Consider the following 21,917-nt stretch of genomic DNA (forward strand, 5'->3'; position numbering starts at 1 on the left):
CACACACACACACACACACACACACACACACACACACACACACACGCACCTTCTGACGGCCATAAACGAAAATAAGAGGTTTGTAAGCCAAAATCCTAATACTTAGGTCCATCTGGCTCATCAGCTAATAATTAAGGTAAACCTTTTTTGAAAATGTCACAAAATGAAAGGTAAGATTTCAAGTTGTTGTAAATCTCTCATTTCCAACCTCGCTTCCATTCACTGGACTTTTATAACCTCGTAGCTTCCTTTTGGTTTGGCTGAAACTAGGAAGCAGCTAAAAGCTCAAGAAGAAAACGAAGACAAGAACAAGACCGGCGCTGTTAAAAAGACTAGCGTGCATGCCGCAGTGGCAGCACTTTGCTCAGAAATGTCACAGGTGTCCTATCTTGGTGGGCAATGTGTTTTTGCTTTACTCACAACTAGTCTTGGCAAAAGCCTAGTAAAACTCTGGCGAATTGTGGCCGGCTGTACAGCTATTGGGGGGGGGGGCGCTCCATAAACTCAAGCTTCTGTCTTGCTCACTTTGAAAAACTTAGACATCACTCTGATTCTTAAAAGATCACAGACTTGGGAATGATGCATTATATATAATCTTTCGTTTCTTATTTTATTCATCCACAAATTTGGAAACAAACTGAAACTGAACTGAACAGCCAATGTTCCACCAACCGTGACGTCAACGTGAGGCAAACAGAGACAGTCTGCTGTACTTGCGTGAGGGTGGCCCATTATCAAAGGATTCAAACAGTGCCTTACGTTGATAGGAAACAGTTTGAAGGCTTTTTCAGTCTCCCAGTATAGCCAGCCATATGGGCGTCACATATTGTTTGGACAAACTACCTCATCTGTTTGTTGTACGCTTCACATCTTATTTGAACGGCCATGAAAAAGGTAAATTACATCCTCGGCTGTCAAGCTGCCATTTTCAGTGCTTGCACTTCGGCACGATGTTATTACACAGTGAGTAAAGCAAATGGTGATGCAGATGCGCACAGACAGCTTTACATCAGAGTACGATTGCTTAATCCATAGAGTGGACGTTTGGGAAACTCAATGAGATGTCCATAAGCAGCGCCTTCCCGGCAGGCCAGCGGTGAGACGTGCACTGTAAGCTTTCTGGAGTGCATTTAAAAGACCGTCCACTGTTTCCAGCACACAGCTGACTTGAAGTGAACACGCCGGCACGCTCACCCCCGAACATCTTTGTGCTAATGACAGGTGCAAACAAAAGGCAGAGATCCTCTGCACATGTATGCAAATGTGTGGGGATGAAGGTGCATATTCTCACCGTGCTCACCTACCCCACCCTGCCAGACAGCTCCTATTAAAGCTCGTGTTATATCTGAGCTGGCAGCAATGAAGTCACAGCCCAGGGCTCATTTATTTAAAAGGAAGAATAATGAATTCTTTGTGGCATCTCATCTTCCCGTCACTATTAATTTGGGTTTTCTGCAGGTATATGTAAGGCGATCCGTGCAGCAGGGCCTCTCCACTGCCGACGCTAACTTTTCAGAATTTACACATACAAAATCTGCAGCCGCCCACCTCCCCAAAAAATGCTAATTGTACATAAATTTAGCCTCCCCAAACTGTGAAAATATGAAATGCATGGTCGACCATTATCAACTGTCTAAACACCACCATTTTGTATCGCAGCCTTCTTCACCATTCTGTTGGCTTTATGACTTGCTGCTTGTTGTGTGACTCACATATGTCAACACCTGCAGCCTTCCTAACACGTTTCCAACTATAGCCAGGCCATACTATCCTTTTCCGCCGCGTGCACAACACAGAACCGCACACACTCCATAAGCCAATTTGTGCCACAGGCAGACGAGGAAGTAATTTAGCCTCCATTGAAAGTAGCTATAAAAAATGGCAGGGATTAACTGCGGGCCAATTACAGAGGTGGCTAAACCCAGCCTAACTGGAACAAATACATGGCAGGGCTCTGGATTCCGAGCATATATTAAGTTGACTTTCTTTTGAGGGAGCTGAAAAAGGCAGGCTATGAAACAGAATAAATGAAGAGGCTGGGAATGGGGAGGAATGAAGGTAAGTCGATGCAGATCTGAGGTTTCTGAAGGTTTTGAAACTGGGATATTCAGCTTTAAGCTCAAGCATCTTTGTCCTCCTGATCACTCATCGTGTTGTGCATTCACAATTGATTGGATCTCAGTACAACAAACCTTAATGAAACTGCTAATATAGCTGAACAAATCTTGCTGTTATTCCTCCACCCATCAGCTAAATACCTTTTCCTACATTGACAATTTGTCAACCTTGTGTCTAATGGCTTGTGTCTAATTTGCTGCAGGCAATGCATCCCTCTCTTGGTAAATTCCTCACCAATATTGGCTGCTTTGTGATGCCAGGCACTTTTGCCATGCAGTTATAATCTGAAGTGGATTTATTTGTCAAACTTCAAGACAAAGAAAAATCTCCTTTGCTTATCTGATCTTAAATGTCAAAGTTGGATTGCTGCAGAATGGATGATGGGTTTCATAGACAATCAAAACTGTTGAAAAAGGAATCAAAAGAAAACATGCAGTTTTATCTTGAGCAAGCATTTACAAGAGAAATTAAATCCAAGTGGGAAAACATCCCAAGACATCCAACACATAACAAAATGTTGTAACAGATTAAAACTGATACAATCGCTGCTGAAAAAAAAAGACGGAGAGCTGAGCGAGATATAAAGACGAAACAGATCCAAAGATCCCGATGTGAGGAGACTGTGTGTCAGTTAACGACTCAGGCCTTGTTTCCAGCCTGAGTTTGATGAGGAGCGAAAGTTTACATGACACCCTTGGCCCCAGATGACTCGAATCCGAGCAGAGTAACACCAACAGGGTGAGAAGGGCCGAAGAGGACGCCCTGCTGGAGGACACGCTGGGTCGTCATGTGTTACACGCCCGAGTGCATGAAGGTCAATGACAGCTCCTTGGCAGACGATGCTAATAGGAAGTGTGAGGGGGGTTCTTCTATCTGTCTGCTTATGTCTGTAACATCCATCACATTCCGCAGCTCAGAGACTGTCCAAGCCATTCCTGCCACTCCCAAACACAGGTAACCTCCTGATTCTGACAGTCCAGTCAACTTGTATCTGGGATGCAAGAGGTAAGGAAAATTGTCTTTCTGCATTTGACCCATGCTACATAGTAGGAGCCACAGTGTGGTGCTCAGGGAGCAGTCAGGACTTTTAGGGGCCAGAATGGATCCAAGCATAGGCCATTTTTTTCCCCACCCAAATCTTCTGTTGGTCCAGGGATTCAAACCATCAGTCTTCTAATCCTTTTTTTCTGCAACCTTTAGACCATCACTGTCAGACTGGCAGACTGCATATTTTGCAGCCTTAAATCCTGAGCACTTTGGATGTGTGAATAAACAACAAACAATGCATGCATGCATGCATGCAAACGTCAAATCTGCAGGCTGGCTGCAAAACAAGGGAAGGGAGAGGAACGTGAAATCAAAGTACAAATAAAAGTTTTGACACGACACTATGAAGGTTTTTAAAGCCTCCACAACATTATGACAGGGAAGGGCCAGTTACAGATGTATTTTAAGATGTCTTTGGGTGATGGCAGTTTGAGGCACTTTTACAGACGCTAGCACTTAATCTAAAAAAAGAGAGCAGCACCAACATGGACACTGCTGTCCTGGAAGTCTTGCGGTCTCTCTGAGGAAGGCAAAGCTGTTGGTGTTGTTTGTAAAAATCAACCTCAGTATGAAAAAAACGGTTGCTGTTTTCAAAGCCTGATTTTCACATTCTGTTCGGAAAAACTTCTGACCACTCAGCAATCACAGAGGTATATTTTTGATTGAATTAATCAGCCCTAAAATGTGTGTAAACACCTCCATTCTTTCATACTACCCAAAAACTGCCGTCACTGATGTGCGTCGTATGCCTAAAGATGGCATTTTATGGCGCACTGGAGGGCATCGGCACCAAACACCTCCTACATGACATCACTGAAGCAACAGCTTGAGTGAGCTGGAGGACATGGAGCGTTTACAGTCTAATTAAAGCTTCTTCATACTTTATTAGTTGACGAGACAGTTTGAGGATTCTTCCTTCCACTGGCCAACGGGAAGCAAAGGGAGTGGACAGAATCTCTAAGCGCAGCATCGAGGAGACTGCAGACATATGCTGTTAATATCCTCATAGAGTAGAAGCAGCTGCAACTCGACAGCATACATTTATGGATGGAATACACGGGAGTGTTCCTTGAGGATACCATAATGAAGTATTTAGATTCTGCAGCTGGGGCTTTTTGAGGATACGTCCTCTGAGAGTTAAAATGAAAAATGAAAAGATGCCGCATCATTTTAAGACTGGCACTGGAAAAAGCTACATTTCACCAGCTAGCTAACTCAGTCATGGTAAAAACCCGAGATGGGAAACAGGCCACTTCCCAGGGAGGCGGCTTGTTTGGCTTCACGGTTGAATGTGTGGGAACAAGTGAGTGGAGCATGTTTGACCACCCCCTCCCCTCTGCCACTGTCAAGATATTTCGCCCCATGAAAAAAAAAGGCAAATTAGGGACACGTTACCTCCCTTTACCTTTCCACGACCTGCATTCAAACTTTCTAGTGTGACTCTGTGCAGCAGCATTTGGATCTTTACGACTTCTTTATCATTTTTTCATCATTCTGGGAGATAATTAAGAGCTTTGACCCCGACACTGCCAGCAGTAAAATCCACTGCTTGCTTTCAGGTCTACCTCATATTGGGGTCTTTTACTGTTTTAAAGATCACTCAGGCCAAGCCAGTCTCGCTGTGTCGCCTCAGTCTGTAAATAAATCTAGTTGCATTTCCGGGAACTCTGCCTCCTCATTTCTTGGAATAAGAATCTGTGCAGGGTTTAAGTCACGTATCTTGCCTGGAGGGTGAAACAAACAATGGGCCACCGGAGTAATCCATACCTTTAAATGCACCAAATCAGAGATTGTGGTCGATTTGTCCCTAAATGCAGGATTTGACTTGTTTCTCCATCTGTACTAAAGTCACATGGGGGAGCGACTTTACATTACATTTTCTAGCAGAGTCGCAGAGGAATCTGTCCTTTTCTGCTTTTCTTTCAAAGAATGAGGATGTGACTGAAATTTCATACATTGCAGAGTTTTACTTCTCAGTATTCAGCAGCACAAACACGTTCAACATTCCTGGCTGAAAAATGCACCCACATAGCTTTCTTTTTTGTGGCACATTCATTGTATGTGGTGTGCGGGGTGAAGGGCGCTCTTGGTGATTTCTGTCATTGTGCTTGTGACAGGCGTGACATCTGTGCGACAGAGGTGTAAATGATCTCGGTACAAGCTGTGCTTCAAGTCACCTCATGTATCTAGGTTAAAATCTGGGACAGCAAATTCGGCTGTATAAATAGAGTACGCTATAGAGAACTGTACAGTCTGCAGGTGATGCTGAATTGTCGCAACCTCGCGTCAGTACATTCAAGACATAGAACCAGAGATTCAAAGACTGATTAAAAAAAAAAAAAAGACGTAAAGGACTCAAATAAGTACATCCGGCTTGTGAGCGAATCAAATTAACTTTCAACAAAAGGAGCTTACAAACGCTGGAAGAGCTGTCAAATTGAACTCTGCGCCCTCCGTGATCCTCCTCCTAGACTGCATCCACTCTCCATGTTCAAGGACCCTCCAGACTCACGCATTAAACACTGGTGGTGCTGAACGGACTGTCTCTCTCAATCACGAGGGCCAGATGTGCCCCTAATTGTGGGAACACGCCTGGAATCTTAATGTGTCGCTGTGAGAGCCCCTGGCCTGGGGAGACTTATGAAGCGCGCGCCCGCGCACATGTTTGTGCGCGCACGTGACGTCTGGATGGTGAGAAATGCACCACGACGCCGCCCCTATAAATCTCCTACGACGGCTCTTTCAGCGGTAATATCTCCGCTGTGGGTGACATCAGAAGAAAGCAGCTTCCATTTGAAACCGTGATGATAGAGGCCAGGCAGGCTTTGAGGCCGGGAGACCACCTGTGAAGGCAGACTAGGGCGATGGGATCCCTTAACAACATCCACATAGCTGAGAGGCAGCGCCCCCAGCCATTTGACCCTGAGTGGGCTCACTGATCTGAGCCTTGTTTAAACAGCAGGTGGGGAGCACTCGGAACAGCTCCTGGGTAGCCTTCCCGTCTCTGTAACTGGCATCACAGTCAGAGCTCCGATGATCCCTCTGAGTTCAACTGCATGGACCGTACGCGTACATATAATGAGAATGTCCGGAAAGGCAGGAAGTGCCTCTCGTTTCCGCCCAACACCCCCCCACCCCCCCGAGGAAACTACATCTCTGCTGCTTTGCAAGCGGACCGCTGTGCGCCATTACATCTGCTGATTAGTTAGCCAATTGCTTTTGATCAAGTGGACCCGGAGAAAAGCGGCGCCGATGTGTAATACATCAGCCTTATGACTGCCAGTGTAAACAGCTCTGGGAACGCAGCTGTAAGCGATGGCCGCTAATCCATCAAGGAAATGGCCCCGCTTGGCCCTGACTATTGCCTTTTTCTAATTATTGGGACTGCCAGCTTCGATAACGCGGCCCTGTCACACGCGTATGGATTGCGCGCCACTTGACTGAGCAAAGAGAGCGTGGCGATGCACACGCGGGCAGCAGGTAGCGTCGCAGAGGAGGGGAGGAGGGGTGGTGGTGTAATTTATCAAAACAGATGAGCGCGGTGTGCGTCCGCCTCTCGCGCCTCAGCGGCGGGCGCTTGCAGTTCCAAGGCGCCATTTTGAACGTCGCATCCAACACATGCGCTGCACCGGTAAGCAACCTGGTCGATACGCGAGGACCTGGGGCTCAGCAGAGTGGCAGGCAAGAAACTAATTTTCATTCATTTAATAATCAGACAGGTGTGTGGGTTGAGTTAATTGCACTGGGATTACATCCAACTTGCAGCCTTTTTCCTTTCCACTCTCTGCATGTTGGCCCAACTCTTTGCAGAGGAGAAGGAGATGGTGTCATGGCCATTAGCCTGGTAGGAAGGACCCAGTGTGCACAGTGTTAAGGTTTGACTTGGCGGACTTGTCAGTACCTGGTAATTGTGTTCTTATGCAAACAAATAAGGCAAGTGGAGCCGCCCATTTTTAACTTCACATTTGCAAATTTCCTCACGTCCCCAGATGTATCACATCAAAGCCTCAGTGGGATTTCTGTCAGCACTTTCCTATTTTTTGGGGTCGGCATCTAAAAACGCTTTGTCTCATTATAGACAAACTGGCAACATCGCCAAGGCTTATCTGTGGCAGCTGACCCCCTCCTCACCTCCCTCCCTCCCTCGTTCTGTCCCTCACCCCTTCTTCTGATGCATCAGCTACATATACTTGAGAGAACCTACTCAGCATAGCATAGAACCTTGCAGGATGTCAGTATGTTCACTAAGTCAGCAAGGAGCAAGAGGAAGAAAGAACATAACAAGTTTATCAAAGTAGCTATCTGCAGTACATATAGCAGCAATTACTTCAATTTACAAATACTACATTTTAAAGTAGTACTATTTGCAGGAGTATGTCAGCATAAAAGTGAATAGAAAACATACTTTCAATGCGCTTAGTTTTAAAACATAAGGAATTGTATTTTCTGCAGTTATATTATTCTTGTTAGCATACAGTTATATTCTTCTTGTGCTAACATGTATCTTCAGTTTTAACACAACACACATCAGAAAGATGTGATTAGATTGACATTAAGATGAGATTAAGTTGAGTCATCAGAAAACACCAGTAATTCTGTTAATGTGCACCTGAAGCAAAATACTGTGCATGCGCTAAACACTAAACGTGATAGATAAGCAGGTGTTCAGGTTTTGTGCAGAGGGCTTTCTCAACACTAGGTGCCGCTGAAGCTCACATTCTGGGCCTTTAAAAAGACATTTAAACATCATTAAAACAGGGGAAATTTGGCTCTTCCCCAACTACAAACTAAAGTGTAAAAGAATCCCAACACACGTATTTTGTTCAGCGTTTTTTGTTGTGGCAAAAACATTACCAGCTCTGACAAAAGCATCTGTTTAGTTTCTAAGACTTACTTGCTTTCATCACAACACAAAATCAAACACAGAGAGTTCAGTTTGCAGAGGCAAACATTTGCTCTGACGATTGGGCTGTCGTGACAGATTATCCTTCATTTCCTCTCCCTTTCATCTCCCAATCTACATTCGCACAGTGTCAAATAGAAAAAGAGGAGCGACACTTAGAAGACACAAAGACCACGGCATCAACTTGAACTGCGGAAATCCATTGTTGACTCTCGCATTGATTATCCTCAGCACACCCGGGTGAACCTGAGAAGTGGCGGCACTTGGTTCCCCAGTTGCAGCACAATATAAATAAACAATGAACATCCTCCTCCTCCTCCTAATTTGTGCCGGAATAATGTCCTGGCACCAATCCTTCAATCACTTCTCAGATGTTCCTCCCTTGTGGCTTCACTTCCCCTAAACATAGGACACGTGTGAGGGGGAAGCTCAGAGAAAATCAAAAGGCAAGTGAAATGTCTTGACTCCTGAATTCTGTGAATCATCTCCGCCTGACACAGTTTCCCTTTGCTTCCTTTTGTTGGGAGTTTTTCTTTTTCCTTCTCCCGTCACCTCGTCTCATAAACATGTCACAAAAAAAATGATGTTCTCCCTCTCCAGGTCTTTATTCCTGCTGCTGTGGGAATGCAAGCTAACGGATACAAAACCCCGTGTTGTTTGGTTTGCTGGAGCTATTTGCAGGTTTGGCTGCTTTTGTATTTCCCTCTAAATGACCCAGTCCCATGAGAGAGAGAAGGAGCAGCAGTTGAAATGAATCAAAGTCAGCGAAGACTATTGTACTTTCTCCGTCTTTTTTGGACACCTTTTCTCTTCAGTCAAATTCAGAGGCAGAATTCTGGCATGAAACAGACAGAAAAGGAAGATACAGAGGGTATACTGCATTGCAGAGTGACACGGCGACTGTTTATTGCGATGTGTAAAATGGCATGTGTGCGGCTGAGATAAATTAAGCCAATCTTCTTCCAGAATAAGAATTCCAGAATATAATAAATTACACCTGGTCTTTTTGTAAGTGTGTGCCAAGACCTAAGAAAGTTGTTGCTGATATGAGAAGCAAACATATTCTTTCAAACTAACAGTGTCAAATTACATGGATTATAATTTACATGGATTACATGGATTGTGAGAACCACCAGCTCGGTTTAAACTGTCGGAACTTTGTTTCCACATCTGTACTTCCTTGCCATTGACATGTTTGTCTCCAAACCCTTGAGGTGATCATCTTCCAGATGCACTCTTAGGTAGTGCTTTGCGTGCTGCTGACCCGCCATGTGACTTGCGGGCACATTCACAATGGTTTGTGCACTCCCCATGCTCTGTCTGCAAATGTTCTAAATAGACAGTGAAGGTTCATGCGTGACAAAGTGACAGTACAGTACAACTTCTATGTTAAAAAAAAAAGCAACCTCTGCCCTATTATTCCTCTTTTATTTTCACTCTTCTCCTCCACAAATGTTGCTGGCCCAATCACTGCTCTCCCTTCAGCTCAACCCATACAACACTCTAAACAGAGAGTTACACGTATACAATACAGCTGCTGTGGTAAAACAAACTATATTTGCACCTTACAGGGCTGGGACACATGAAAAATTCAGCAGTGCACATCCACAGGGTGGTCCCTGCAATCAGGTTTGCACAGACCTAACAAAGACCCCGGGGCCCCATCATGCATCGGTTATCACAGCCTGACAACAGGATTTCATCTCTCGGGGAAAAATGAGGGAGGGGTGCAGGACATGGCGACTCTGTTCCCAATGCTCGCTGAGCTAAAAACCTCTGCAGCTCATATCAGAGGGGATAGATTACTGGTGTAACTACTCCTTGACCCGTAAAGTGGGAAAAATTGAAAAGAGCAAGAGGGGTGAGCAGTTAAACACAAGGGAGAAGAGGACATTTCCATTTTTGTTACAGGAGAAAAAAATCTGTCATAGCCATTTCTTTATATATATATATATTTATATGTATATGATGTAACTAACAGACTAAAAAGAAGTCAGTAGTTTGTTAATCCCACAAATTGCAAATAAATCCCAGAACGATGCCAGCCGGAGACATTTATTTATGCATATTCTATTTGAAAATGAATTTGCAATACTGTCCATATTTTTGCACAGACTTATCAAAATTCAGTTGATGAATGATGTGTGCAACAGCCCTGACCCTTTGAAGAAACATTTTTGTGCATAAGCACATGGTTGATCAGCCTAAAAACTAATTATTTTGCTTTCACAAGATAGTGAATGGCTGAATAGCATCATGGAAATGCCATCGAACAATTCACCACTTGAACATCTGCGGCTTTTCGCTGTGACGGCAACACATTTGAGTCTAAGCCGCTTTCATAGACAAGTTTAAATGATCTAAGTCTATTAATTTGCTTGTTTTCTGATTTTTCCTAAATTAGAACTTCCAAATCCTAATTGAGGAGATGACAGCTGCCCCATAATAACAATACAATGCAACAAGGATGCAGCTGAATGGTGTTGTTTGCACTTCTTTGGTCTCTTTTAATGTTGTTCTCTCCCTCGTCTGCTGTCCGTCTCACCGTCAGCCCTCGGCCTTGTTTCCTGCCTGAGCATTGGAAATTAATTGGCAGCACACCAGCTGCTCCAGTTGCAGGGAGCAAGCTGAGAAGACTCGACCGCAGGCACACCCACAAAGTGCTCATAGTAGCGGATGAACCTCAGCCACCCAAAGGTTCATCCTCAGTCTGAACTCCTTGTTTAGGATTCAGGAGCTCCATTGTTCTTCAATATGAACGACTTTATTCTATTTTATTTCTTAAAAAAAGGTATTTAACTTGTCTTTGGCACGATTTCTCTTTCTGGCTCTTTCGCTTTAGATTTATGCTGACAGGTCGGCGGATTCATTTTTAATGCCGTTCATTTTCAGAACAACAAAGGTGGTGAATTATGAAATGGCTCTGGCTGGTCTGCCAACAGCGGAATTGTTGATGGACTCGCAAAGTTAGGAATGGTGATGGGGGAAGGATGTGTTCATCACCGCAGCCTTGAATACATCACCGAGGGCTTGGAAACACAGACGTGTGCCCTGCATGGATGAACAGATGTAAACATCTCTCTTCCTACCTCGGCCTCCAAGACATTCTTCCGCAGTCCATCTTTGCTCCTCTCAGCTTTTTTTTTTCTCCCCCCCTCCCTCTGTTTTCAAGTCCATCTCTGCTCATAATTCTTTCCCTCATGCTCTCAAAACCAGCCTGGTTCACATTAGAGACACCTCAATCCCCCAAAGGCAGCTGACAAGTGCACTGAGATCAGAGCAAGAAAAGAAGCACTAAGCGTGTTTAGGCTTTGGGCAGACCATCATTTTAAGGTAGTGGTGGAAAATCTCCAAGAGTGGGCTTTCAGAGTTAGGCTGCAAAACTCAGCAACACCACAGTGAAAAATGTTTGGCCAATAGATAATTCATCTTTGAGCAAGTGGGGCAAAGTGATGCAGGACACTCATTTGGTGGTCGATTGATATATTAAATGGCTCCACAGACTCAGCGGTTTTACAATCAATAGAAGACATAAGCTTTATTAAAACAGTACAGAAAGTCAATAGACAAACTTTGGTGAAAAGGGCAAGGATAAATAATGGATGTGGTGCTGAATCAAAGGAGGGAGGAGACTTAAGGGTCAGCCCGAGTCCAGAAGTTTCAGATAAAATGCTAACAGGAAGCTTTTGACACACCGCTGAGAACTAAGGGAGCCTGTTAAATATGAAAACAGGGTATTTGCATTTATGCGGCATATCACTATTTCGGTGATGTGCTAAGCAGGAGGGTTTTCTGGGCAAGACAAGAACAGGCGCCGCAGACGGGTTAAAGGAGCCCCATCAGTCTGTGGCTGATGGTGGCAGAGGTGGTGGGAGAAGGGAGGGAAGGGTCCTCACCAAACTGCCCACTCTGCCCCCGTGAGGGCCTGACGCCAACAGACCTGCACAGTGCCACACTATAATTTGCTGGCACTCTATTGCACTGTATTCATGAAGTGCAAATCTGCACATTAAAAACTTTTTAATTCATAACTTTAGTCCCTGATGTGGATGTGGCTTATTGAAGCTACTGCTAACTTTCCCCTGTAGTTTATCTTATCTTGGAGCACCCGTATTGTTTGAAAATCACTTTCCTAATGTTTTCCAAAAATACTAGGTGTCTCCACACCTCACCCCCCACCCACCCCTGCAAAAAAAAATATATATATAAAAAATATATAATATAAATATTAAAAAAATAGTTCTTAAAATCAACCATTTATGCAGCAACATAAGCAACAGTGACAGTCCCTCCACACCGGCGTTGGCTGCGCTCTCTGAGACCACCTCCTGCCCGGGGCAGGTAGAAATAAAGCAAGCAGGCTAAATATAAATAAAAAAGGGCAAATATCCCTGGGATGAAAAGGAAGACTGGAGAATAGGCATAATTTGGGAACATTTACAGAACATTAACTGCAGTATGTAGCGAATCATTTGGAAGCTTTTCTTGGTGAGTCATAGTCACTAAGGAAAGTGAACAGTTTCCCATTCCCAGAGAAAATAAGTGTGTTTGAGATATTTCTTAAGATGGTTGGCAAACAAGGGCATCAGTGCTGGTGGCCAGTGCTGTGTGGACTTAAAGCAGTGCTGAAAAAATGAGTTGCTCGCCGTGTACGAAAGCCCGGCGAGTGAGGGAAGGCCCTGCAAGAGTGCATCCAGAGGGAGCCGGGGGGTTGGATGAGCATCAGTGACATTTGGAAAGGACCTCACATTGGCTACTTCCTTGGGGGCCACCTCACTTAGAGACAAAGTAGACTGAGTGAATGTACTCTTCTTCCCTCTTCCTCCTATCAAAAGATACCACTTCCCCGTCTTTTCCTGAGTGGTTTGTGGAATTCAGCCTCCTCTTTTTCGCACGCAAGCATATATTTTTTTTGACTTTGCCATGGGGGAGGAGGAAACTAAATATAAAAACAAAGACATGATGTGGAAACATTGTGGTCACAGTCCCAATCATGCTGGGGCAACTCAATCCCTCCATTTTCTATCACTGCTTCTCCTGCAATCAGGGTCACTTGACTGCTGGTGCCTACCCCAGCTGTCTTGGGAAGGAAGCGGTGTTACACTCTGCACAAACTGCCAGTTTATCACAGGGCTATTGAGACACCAAAGAACATCCGTATTCACGCCCACAGATAGTCCAAAGACATGGACATGGCAACTAAACTGTGAGAGGGAGCAGTAGTACCAGGAATACACTCTACACAGAGGGCCCCAGGTTGGGGAATCGAACCTGCAACCCTTTTGCGTGCACACCCAGAGCCATTGACATTACGGTTACAAGCATGTCAACAGAGCATAGAAGTAGGCCAAAATGGGAGCTGGTCAATAATAGAGGGAAAGAATAGAAACGTGTAGTTTTGCCTCCCAGTTGATTACTGAGGGCCGGGTGAAACCATACAGACCTACTCTCTCACACCCAAATAGCTTATTGATCCAGAAAGCCCTTTACTCTCACCGGACACACTGCGACACAGTGAGCTTCAAGCAGAGCAGAGGTACAGTTGAGTCTTTTTAAACACAAATGCAAAATGGAGGGATGGTCTAATTAATTGGATCAACATATTTTAACATTTTAAACATTTAATTTGGTGTAATAGAAATATATATACAATATGTACGTATATATAAATCTATATATATACAAGTCTGAGTTTCCAGAACTTGAGCCTGGTGCCGATTGTGTATTTTGGAATCTCTGGGATAAAGCTTTAATTGGTCGTGTCCCTGAGTCTTTTAGGAAGTCAGTCAACCCCAAATGACTTCAGACGAGAAAGTCTCTTTGAGCTAAATTGCCTGCTAATCAAGTTAGGCCTTAGTGGACTTCTGCAAAGTAGAAGAGTGACAACCACAAGTCCAACAACAAGAGTACAACTTGTCCAACAGAGAATAAACTTAAGCTTGGGCACAAACGAGCCACCGAGACGTTTTGACAGAATGTAATCCTGAGGGACTCTTTTATTTCTTCAGCAGCTGTAATGTTGACAAAATGATCCTCTAATGGGCCATTCCCATTCAGAAGTGACAAATAAACAAAGCAAAGTCAAGCTTTGGACGTGCTTCATCGGCAGTGAATCACCTTCCCCCAATGTGCCTTGCATTGTAAAATCAAGACAAATCAGTGACAAGCAGCGGCGGCGGCTCTAATATGCTGTTTCTAATGCATCTCTTTGCCACCATTGAAACCTAAGCCATGCTGTAGGCCTCCCCAGTTGAATGTGAGTGACTAGACATGAAATGACTCCTCACGAGAGCAGATGTCAGGGCTCCCGTGGTCTTCTAACCCATCCAAAAATGCGAACCTCAAACGTAGAACGTGCTCAGACTCCAGGGTCCCGGCTCGCCGTCCCTCCACATGCGGAGACAATTAATTAGTGATGCGAAAAAGGGAAGGCTTAATCGATATCCGTCAGGTTCCTGCCAGCTGCGCAGAGAGACCTCGGCAAACCCACCAGGACCCGATCTCATTAATGGCGGTGGCCCGCGCTCCCCTTTGCGCGGCAGCTGCATTCATCAAAGCAAGAGCCTCCTTTTTTTCCCCCCCTCATCAATTGTTCGGCTCGTTTCATCCTCACGTCCCTCCCTGTGTGTTTGCCTCTTACCCTCCTCCACAAGATGAATGAGGGCAGGCTGGAAAAGCCACACCTATTGGAGAGAGGAAAGACAAGGTGCTAGGAGCAGTGGTGGTTGGGGCGGGGGGACGCCGCGGATAAGGCGATAACCAAATCACTGTGTTCTTACACGTTGAAGGGGCCTGGGGAACCGTGGATGATGCACATGAACCACTCGGTGGGATATTAGGGACCCGAGAGTGATGCCACTGGTTAAGTCGTAATCGGCGTGCGCCGACGCACAAACACACACGCCCCCCTCTTGAGGGGAGCGTGTGTTACTCTGCGTGCGTGCACGTGCGCGTTTTATTGGGGCCAGGGAGTCGAGGATAAAAGCCCTGCCTCTCTCTTTGTCAGTTTTATCCGCATCACCATCTGCCTTTATCTGATGCCAGAATCTTTCGCTTCTCCCGCCGCGCTCACGGATCTCTTCATCCGTCGCCGTCCTCTGCGCCACTCATCTTCTCCAGGGCTGCCTTCGTACGCCTGGATCAAGTTTTTCTTTTTCTTCTTTTTTTTTTTCCCATCCCATAATTAAACAGCCACCAGGTAAAACTCTTGACAGATATCCTGTGGCCATCAGAAACATTAAAGGAAGACGGGGGGATGGGTGGCAGGCAAGGGAGAGTTGCGCCCGCTAGTCAGCAGTCAAGCGAGGAAGATCACGGCGGAGCTAATCAAGCCGCACGTGGCACATCAGGCTTCTGACTGAGGAGACGCTTGCCACAAAAAGCCCTGCCTGTCTCCGTGTGTCCCATTCTCCATCAGCCCCGGCTCCGTGCTGGGAGACGGGTAGTGGCAGAGTCAAAAGCGAGGACACTGCAATTAGCGTCTCTGCGTGGTGTATTTCAGAGCTCCGGCAAAGTGTCATTAGAAATGACTGGGCTGAATAATAGGATTGGATTCAAAACAAATTGAAAAAGCACAATTCTTAAACAAACATGTTGTCTAGACCTAAATATACCAATACATAGCTATACCTAAACATTTATAGCTAAATGTTTATAGTGATACAACAGTTGCATCCATATCCACTTTAAAAAAGTGCCATTCGGAAACTATTCACAGTGTGCAGAAGGTCTGACACGTTTGTACGACGCTGTAAAACAAAGGTGTCAATGATGGCCTTCGGCATAACGGTGCCACTATCTCCAACATCAATTCGCTCAGCCAGTCTTCAGCTATGAAATCTTGCTCATCCACGTGTACGCATCCATGTCAGCAGGCTCCTTTTTCAGTGAGAACCCATTGCAGATCAAGGGTGTGGTAGAGGTATAAGGAGTAGAAACCACCAAGGCAGGAGACCCAAAAAACAAAAACAAAAAAACTACTTTTTTTCAATTTTTACAACCACAGAAGAAGAAGAAGAAGAAGAAGAAGAAGAAGAAGAAGAAGAAGAAGAAGCTACTCTGAGGGGCAGAAGGGTGCAACATGGGGTTTACTTCGATTGGCAGCAACAGGTCTGATGGGTCTGCTTGAATGCGGCAGATCTTCCCTTCATCTACAAAGCATCACCCCCCCCCCCCTCCCCCCCCGCCATGAGCTCTCCCTCACCTGATGTGCTGCATCACCGCAAGCATGGAAGATTCTGTCTATTCTTTTGGACTGAAAACAGCAAAGAACTAATCAGTCCAAACACAGCTGGCGCTGGCACAAAGACAGAAAAAATATAGCTTGGTTATTTGCTCTCCCACCCTCTGCCAGCCCAGCCCTGAGGAGACGGTTGTGCTGAAGGATGGCTCCCTGATGGCTAATCACCGCCGCCTCTTATTTAATGCTATGAGTCGAGACCGGACAGCCAGTGATGGAGCTACTCTGGGAGGCCCCGCTGTGCGCTGTGCAGCGGCCCGTAACTACAGATGAGATGCTTCTCACAGAGCAGTTAGCGAGACAACTTGCTATCTGTAAACGCTGTGCGAGCAGGATGTGCGTGAGGGCGGCGGTGAAGGCAGGCAGCTCATCTTGAAAAATACACCTTTAAACAAAATAAAGAGGCCGCGGTGACATTTGCTGCTACGTTGCTCCTTCCTTCGTTAATGACGTATGGCACAGCCAACAACCTGTGTTTAGTGCTCTTTTAATTCTTTAAATGTGAAAATCAGGACAGCTGCGTGAAATAATGTGGTAAAACAAGTGCTGTTACCTTAGCTCAGGTTGAGGTATTTCTTTTCTTTTTTTTTTTTTTTTACGGAAAAGGGGTCAATCTGAGATGAAAAAAGAAAAATCAGAAAATGTCAATAGTAAAATAATGGAGCTTTTAATGGACAGAAGGAAAAACCTAAACTAAAAGCTGTTAAATGAAGTCAAACTAAGTTCCAAGGTCCAACAAGGACATCTACCTTTCACAGCAGCCCCAGATGGGAGATACAGCTATCAGCCAAATTCCATATCTGTCTGTAGCTTCCATTCCCTAAATCTCACACCCCGGGCCCTGATGGTGGAAATGTGATGAAGATTGGCAAAAAAAAAAAAAAAAAAAAAAAAATATCCTGGCCTCCCAAAGAACTTTTTTTTAAATCTGTTGGGCAAAGGTTCTGTGAAAGACAAAACATCAACTTGGGTGCATCCTGTATACAAAGCAGACAGAAAAAGATTATTAAACTTTCCACTGAACTGTTTAACCTGTTGTTTCTGTTTAACCAAATGCTGAAACAATGCTGAGTCTTTCTCAAGCACTGAGGGAGAGAAATCTATGACATTAGTCAGACAAGAGTGCTGACAGCACATAAGCAGTTCCAGTTCTAAAACCAAAAGTGATTACAGTTCTAAAATAGTGATTAAAAGGTGTGTTCCAAACAGGCTATTTCTGTCATAAGTGCTTCATGTTTTGAGCGCATAAGTGCGCTAAGGCTGTCGCTGCGAACTACGTTACACCTCCCCTGTGGTGTCTGATGAACAAACAGAGCCCCCCTGCCTCAAACATTCTTCAAGACCAGACAGGGGATCCGGCTGTTTTTGGATTACTCCTGTTTGATATTTAAAAAGCCTCAACCTGCACTTGCCCGCGCCAGCAACGTGTGCAACCATGTTCAGTGTGCCGGGATATGATTCATCCTTTTGGCATTTTCCGAACAATGAATTTCGAAGCTTTCGTGTCTGCAGAGCCGCGGAAATGTCAGCTAAATATGGAGCTGTTTCTGGCACTGTAAATAATCTGGGAAAACAACCCATGTGAGATTATGGCGACACAGACGACACTTTATCCCGCGTCCTCAGCTCGATTTAGTGATGATGACACTTTGAGTGTGAGGCTACGCGCTGAAAGAACAGAAAGGGAATCGAAGACTTCGAGGCTTGCGCAGGTTGAAGTGTGTATTGATATAAAAGTGATGATGTCGGGAGGAAGAGCAATGCTGTGTCAGATTAGGGTGATTTATTTCATAATAATTGAATGTGTCTTGTCTTTTAAACTGTTTACAAGAAACTTTGAAATGAGGCTAAATCGGGAGAGTCATCAGAGGTGATTTATCATCGCGTATTTCGCAAAGCAATCTCTTCTCCTCCTTTGGTCTGTTCCATTCAAGGATCATCAGAGTCAATCATCTGCCTCCAATTAACTCTCCTCTGCATCCTCTTATCTCACACCAGTTAACTTTATGTCCTTTTTCACTACAGCTATAAACCTCCTCTCTGGTCTTCTCTACCTCCTGCCTGCCACGTCCAAACTCAGCATCCTTGTTCACCGTCAACCCTTTGGACCAATTTTCCAAACCGTCTCAATCTGGCTTTGGTTATGGCCACCAAAGCAAAAACAATGCACATCCCATTATTCATTATTATGATATGAGTAACATCAACCAATCAAGTGAAGTAATTAGATCCAAAAAGGAACGTTTTCATTGAAACTGTTAATACCTACTTGCAGCTTGTGTTACACTATTTTAAATTTTACTCAAGTCAATTAGCACAAAAAATAAAAGTGAAAAAAAAATGTTCCATTCTTCTTTTTGTTTTTGCTCTAAAAGTTAATGACGCGTAGCCTCGAGGCCACCGTCAGCCTGTGAGCGCCAAGGTGCGCCGCAGCTCGATTCGGTCCGGCAGGTCGCCATCAGCTCAGATGATGTGAGGCCGCAGCTCCTGACTCCTCAGGTCTCATTTGCCCGTACAGCGCCCCTCAAAGGGAGACGGGCATAATTAACAGAAGCCAAACACCCACCACGGGCCGAACAGAGTCATTTAGGGGAGCGACTCGGGAGGAACGGCAGCAAATGAAATGTAATTGCAATGGGAGCAGAGAAGCCGGGCTGGCGTGTCGGAGTCACTGATGTGTGTGGGAGAGGTGGAAAGAATGAGCGGGGCCAGACGTGAGGGAATGAGGGAGTAAATGAAAAACACAGCGGTTGGATGGAGAGCGTGTCGTTAGGAGCGGGCCAAACAAGACCCGCTCACTTGGTGTGAGTGATGGGATAGAGACGAGCAAAGACGAGGTTTAACTTATGGTGAGAATTAGGAAAAAAAAAAAAATAATAAATCTCCCGCGAAGCCGAGGGGAAATGTAGAAACTAAATGAAGATATCAGTTTATTTAGATTCCATGAAGAAAGCAGCATTTTGCCAAAGTCGGCATACCGACACCAGGGACTTGAGGATATGCTGGGATATACAGCCAACTGCTTCCTAAAGTAGAATTTTTAACATTTATTTTTCAACACTGGGGAATCATAGCTACACAGTATTTTCCTCAAGACAATAAAAAAAAGAGAAAGAAACTCAAACAAGTCTCACAAAATCTGTGTTCTAACGCTTAACCCAATGTTCTCAAGGTGCAATAAACGGCTCTGACTTCAGCTCCGAGGCCTCCATCTCGCCAGCCCTCTGGCACGCAGCCTGTTCCACTCCAGCAAACTGCGCTGGCTGGAGTTGGGGCGCCGGGTTCGGCTGCTGCGTCGCCGCTTTACTCCCACTCCGCTGACGGCAGGTTACGCGGCAGCGCCGGATCTGAGCTCTCGTTGCTCTCGCGGTCAAAGCGTTCAAGTTATCCCTCTCCTCCTGTGGTCCGCCCGCTGGGTCTTCACCCAGCGGCACTCTTTAACCTCACCCTCCTTCTCCCCCTGTCATCCCTCGCTCCCGCCGTCCCTCCAGCTTCACACAGCGCGGGATGAGCAGCGACCGCCGGGTCAACCGCGCTCCCGTCGCTTCCAGGCATGTGGCAGCCCAAAACAAATTGGGGTCGCTGCCCGGGATGTCTGAGTCGGTGCGGGCCCCGCGCGCACACACGCACGCACGTACACACGCTCCAATGCAGATGATGCAGAAAGTAGCAATAGCAGGGCCACTTCAAGACGGCGTGGAGGAGTCTCTCCCACCAGCTGCTGCCGCCGGGACGCTGTTTACTCGCCGCGCGGACGTGTAATTGTGCGACTCTGGCAGCCGAGCGAGTGAGTGTGCGTGACTCACCAGGTGTGGTCCTGGATGGTAATTAACAGAAAAGCCCACATTAAAATGAAAATGAGCTTTGAATGAAATATTGAGGGGTGGAAGCGGCGGGTCAACGAGACAATTACAGCCCGTCGAAATGCAGCTTTTTTGCTTCTTTTTTTTTGAAAGCCTGCTGTCCTTTAAAAATGCCATTTAAAGTCGTCCTCTGAGGTGCTTTTAATTTACCTTTGAGGGCACCGAGGCTGACAAGCAGGTTGACGGCGGGTAAAAAAAAAAAGATGAACCGCTGCTGTCTGACTGAGTCGCGGCCTCTTCACACTCGTGGACTCCTCACGGTGACCCCAGCAGGTTGGGCCCACTCAAATGTCTCTGTGCTAATTGTAGAAAGAGGCCTCGGCTCTGTGTGGTGACTCAGCGGCACCCACTCGTTAATCAAAGACCAGAAAGAGCCAGCGTTAACCAGGCTTAGTACACACACACACACACAGGCGCACACAGGCACTCCCTCTCACACACACACACACACTCTCACACACACACACAGTAAGTGTGACTCAATAAACAGAGATCTTCTGTTGTTGCTTGGTAAATCCTTTTGGTCATTTTCAGAGTTTATATCCCCTGTTGTTTCATCCAGCAGCGACTCAGAGTTAAGAAGACATTGGCAGATTATTAATGTCAAAATTAAAAACCTCAACAGCACTACTACACCTTCCTTTATCTCAATTATTCTTTACTTATTAATTACTGTCTACTTAATTCCTGCTTTCCTCTTTCGTGTCTCTTCTTCCTCTGACTTGGTGTCATTCTACAGTGTGCGATCCCATCAATTAAATCCATCCTCACATTCCTCGGCTAGTTATTGGAGAGTTTCCCCTCGGTCTTATGTGATTGCCTTCACAAAACAAACAACCAAACAAACAAACAGCAATCATGTCTTACTATGTGCAGCTCCAGGTAGTCGCCCAGTCCCTTGGCGCTCTCCACCCTGACCAGAACAGCTTCCTTCAGCTGCGTGCTGAAGCCCACTGCCAGCCGGTCTGCCCGAGTGCTCGGCCGGTCATTGGGTGGCCAGGTATATGTGATGAGGGCTCCTCCTCTCCCGAAGATGTATGTTGTCCCAGCTGCAAGACAGAGAAGTTCATATCACTGTTAATCTGAGACATGGTGGCATTTGTAAAGAATGGAATGAATGTTTAGTCTGACCAGAAAACAACCTGACGGCAAAAGAGAGACAAACGCTGGAATCTGCCTGCACCGTCTCTGTGTTTTTCTACAGATTATGTCTGACTGTATGATGCCACTTGTTTTTTTATTTTCCACAGTGCGCTGGGAATTATTGAAACTATTATCAGACTTCCATTGACAACCACGTAAAAAATGTGCTGTGCTTTAAATGTTTTCTTGTCCGCCACAAACCTTTTCATTCTCACATTGACAAACAAGAATAAAGGACATAGACAAAAGGATGCAGAAGGTTTTCTCTTTCATCAGAGAATCTCAAACTGAAAATCAAATATGAGCCACGATCTGTATGTGAAACCAAGCAACTTTTCCCTCTGACACAACACTAAAGGGTTTTGCAGCAGTGCATATCATGGAGTCATGTTGAGTTTAACACCATTGCCGGCACTGATGTTGGCTGTCACTCTCCTTTGAAATGTTAATCTGCTGGGGCTTTTTTGAATGTGTCTTCCTTGTGTTGCCTTCAAACTGGGGTGAAGTGACAAACATTTTTTTTTTTTCTTTTTGGCTGTGATGTCAGTGAACGCACCACTTCTCAACGTCAACAAAAGAAATACATTGCTTTTTCCAGCCAAAG

The 21,917-nt window shown here is 45.4% G+C and overlaps 3 protein-coding genes across 10 annotated transcripts in view; 2 read left to right on the forward strand and 1 right to left on the reverse strand.

Moving 5' to 3' along the window:
• The window catches only part of LOC142893398 (equilibrative nucleoside transporter 2-like), a 279,352-nt gene that overhangs the window by 212,826 nt on the left and 44,609 nt on the right, over positions 1–21,917 (forward strand). The window lies entirely within an intron of this gene.
• LOC142893397 (mitogen-activated protein kinase kinase kinase 11) overlaps positions 1–21,917 on the forward strand; it is a 395,948-nt gene that overhangs the window by 153,610 nt on the left and 220,421 nt on the right. The window lies entirely within an intron of this gene.
• nrxn2b (neurexin 2b) overlaps positions 1–21,917 on the reverse strand; it is a 488,522-nt gene that overhangs the window by 76,720 nt on the left and 389,885 nt on the right. For all 8 annotated transcript variants that reach the window (XM_076033939.1, XM_076033942.1, XM_076033936.1 and 5 more), the window contains one exon: positions 21,038–21,219. In XM_076033939.1, the coding sequence (XP_075890054.1) occupies positions 21,038–21,219 (182 nt within the window). The remainder of the gene's footprint in view (positions 1–21,037; positions 21,220–21,917) is intronic.

This window comes from Nelusetta ayraudi, unplaced genomic scaffold, assembly GCF_046127955.1.
Source record: "Nelusetta ayraudi isolate G7.1 ecotype Tasmania unplaced genomic scaffold, CSIRO-AGI_Nayr_v1 ptg000042l, whole genome shotgun sequence".
Lineage (NCBI taxonomy): Eukaryota > Metazoa > Chordata > Actinopteri > Tetraodontiformes > Monacanthidae > Nelusetta > Nelusetta ayraudi.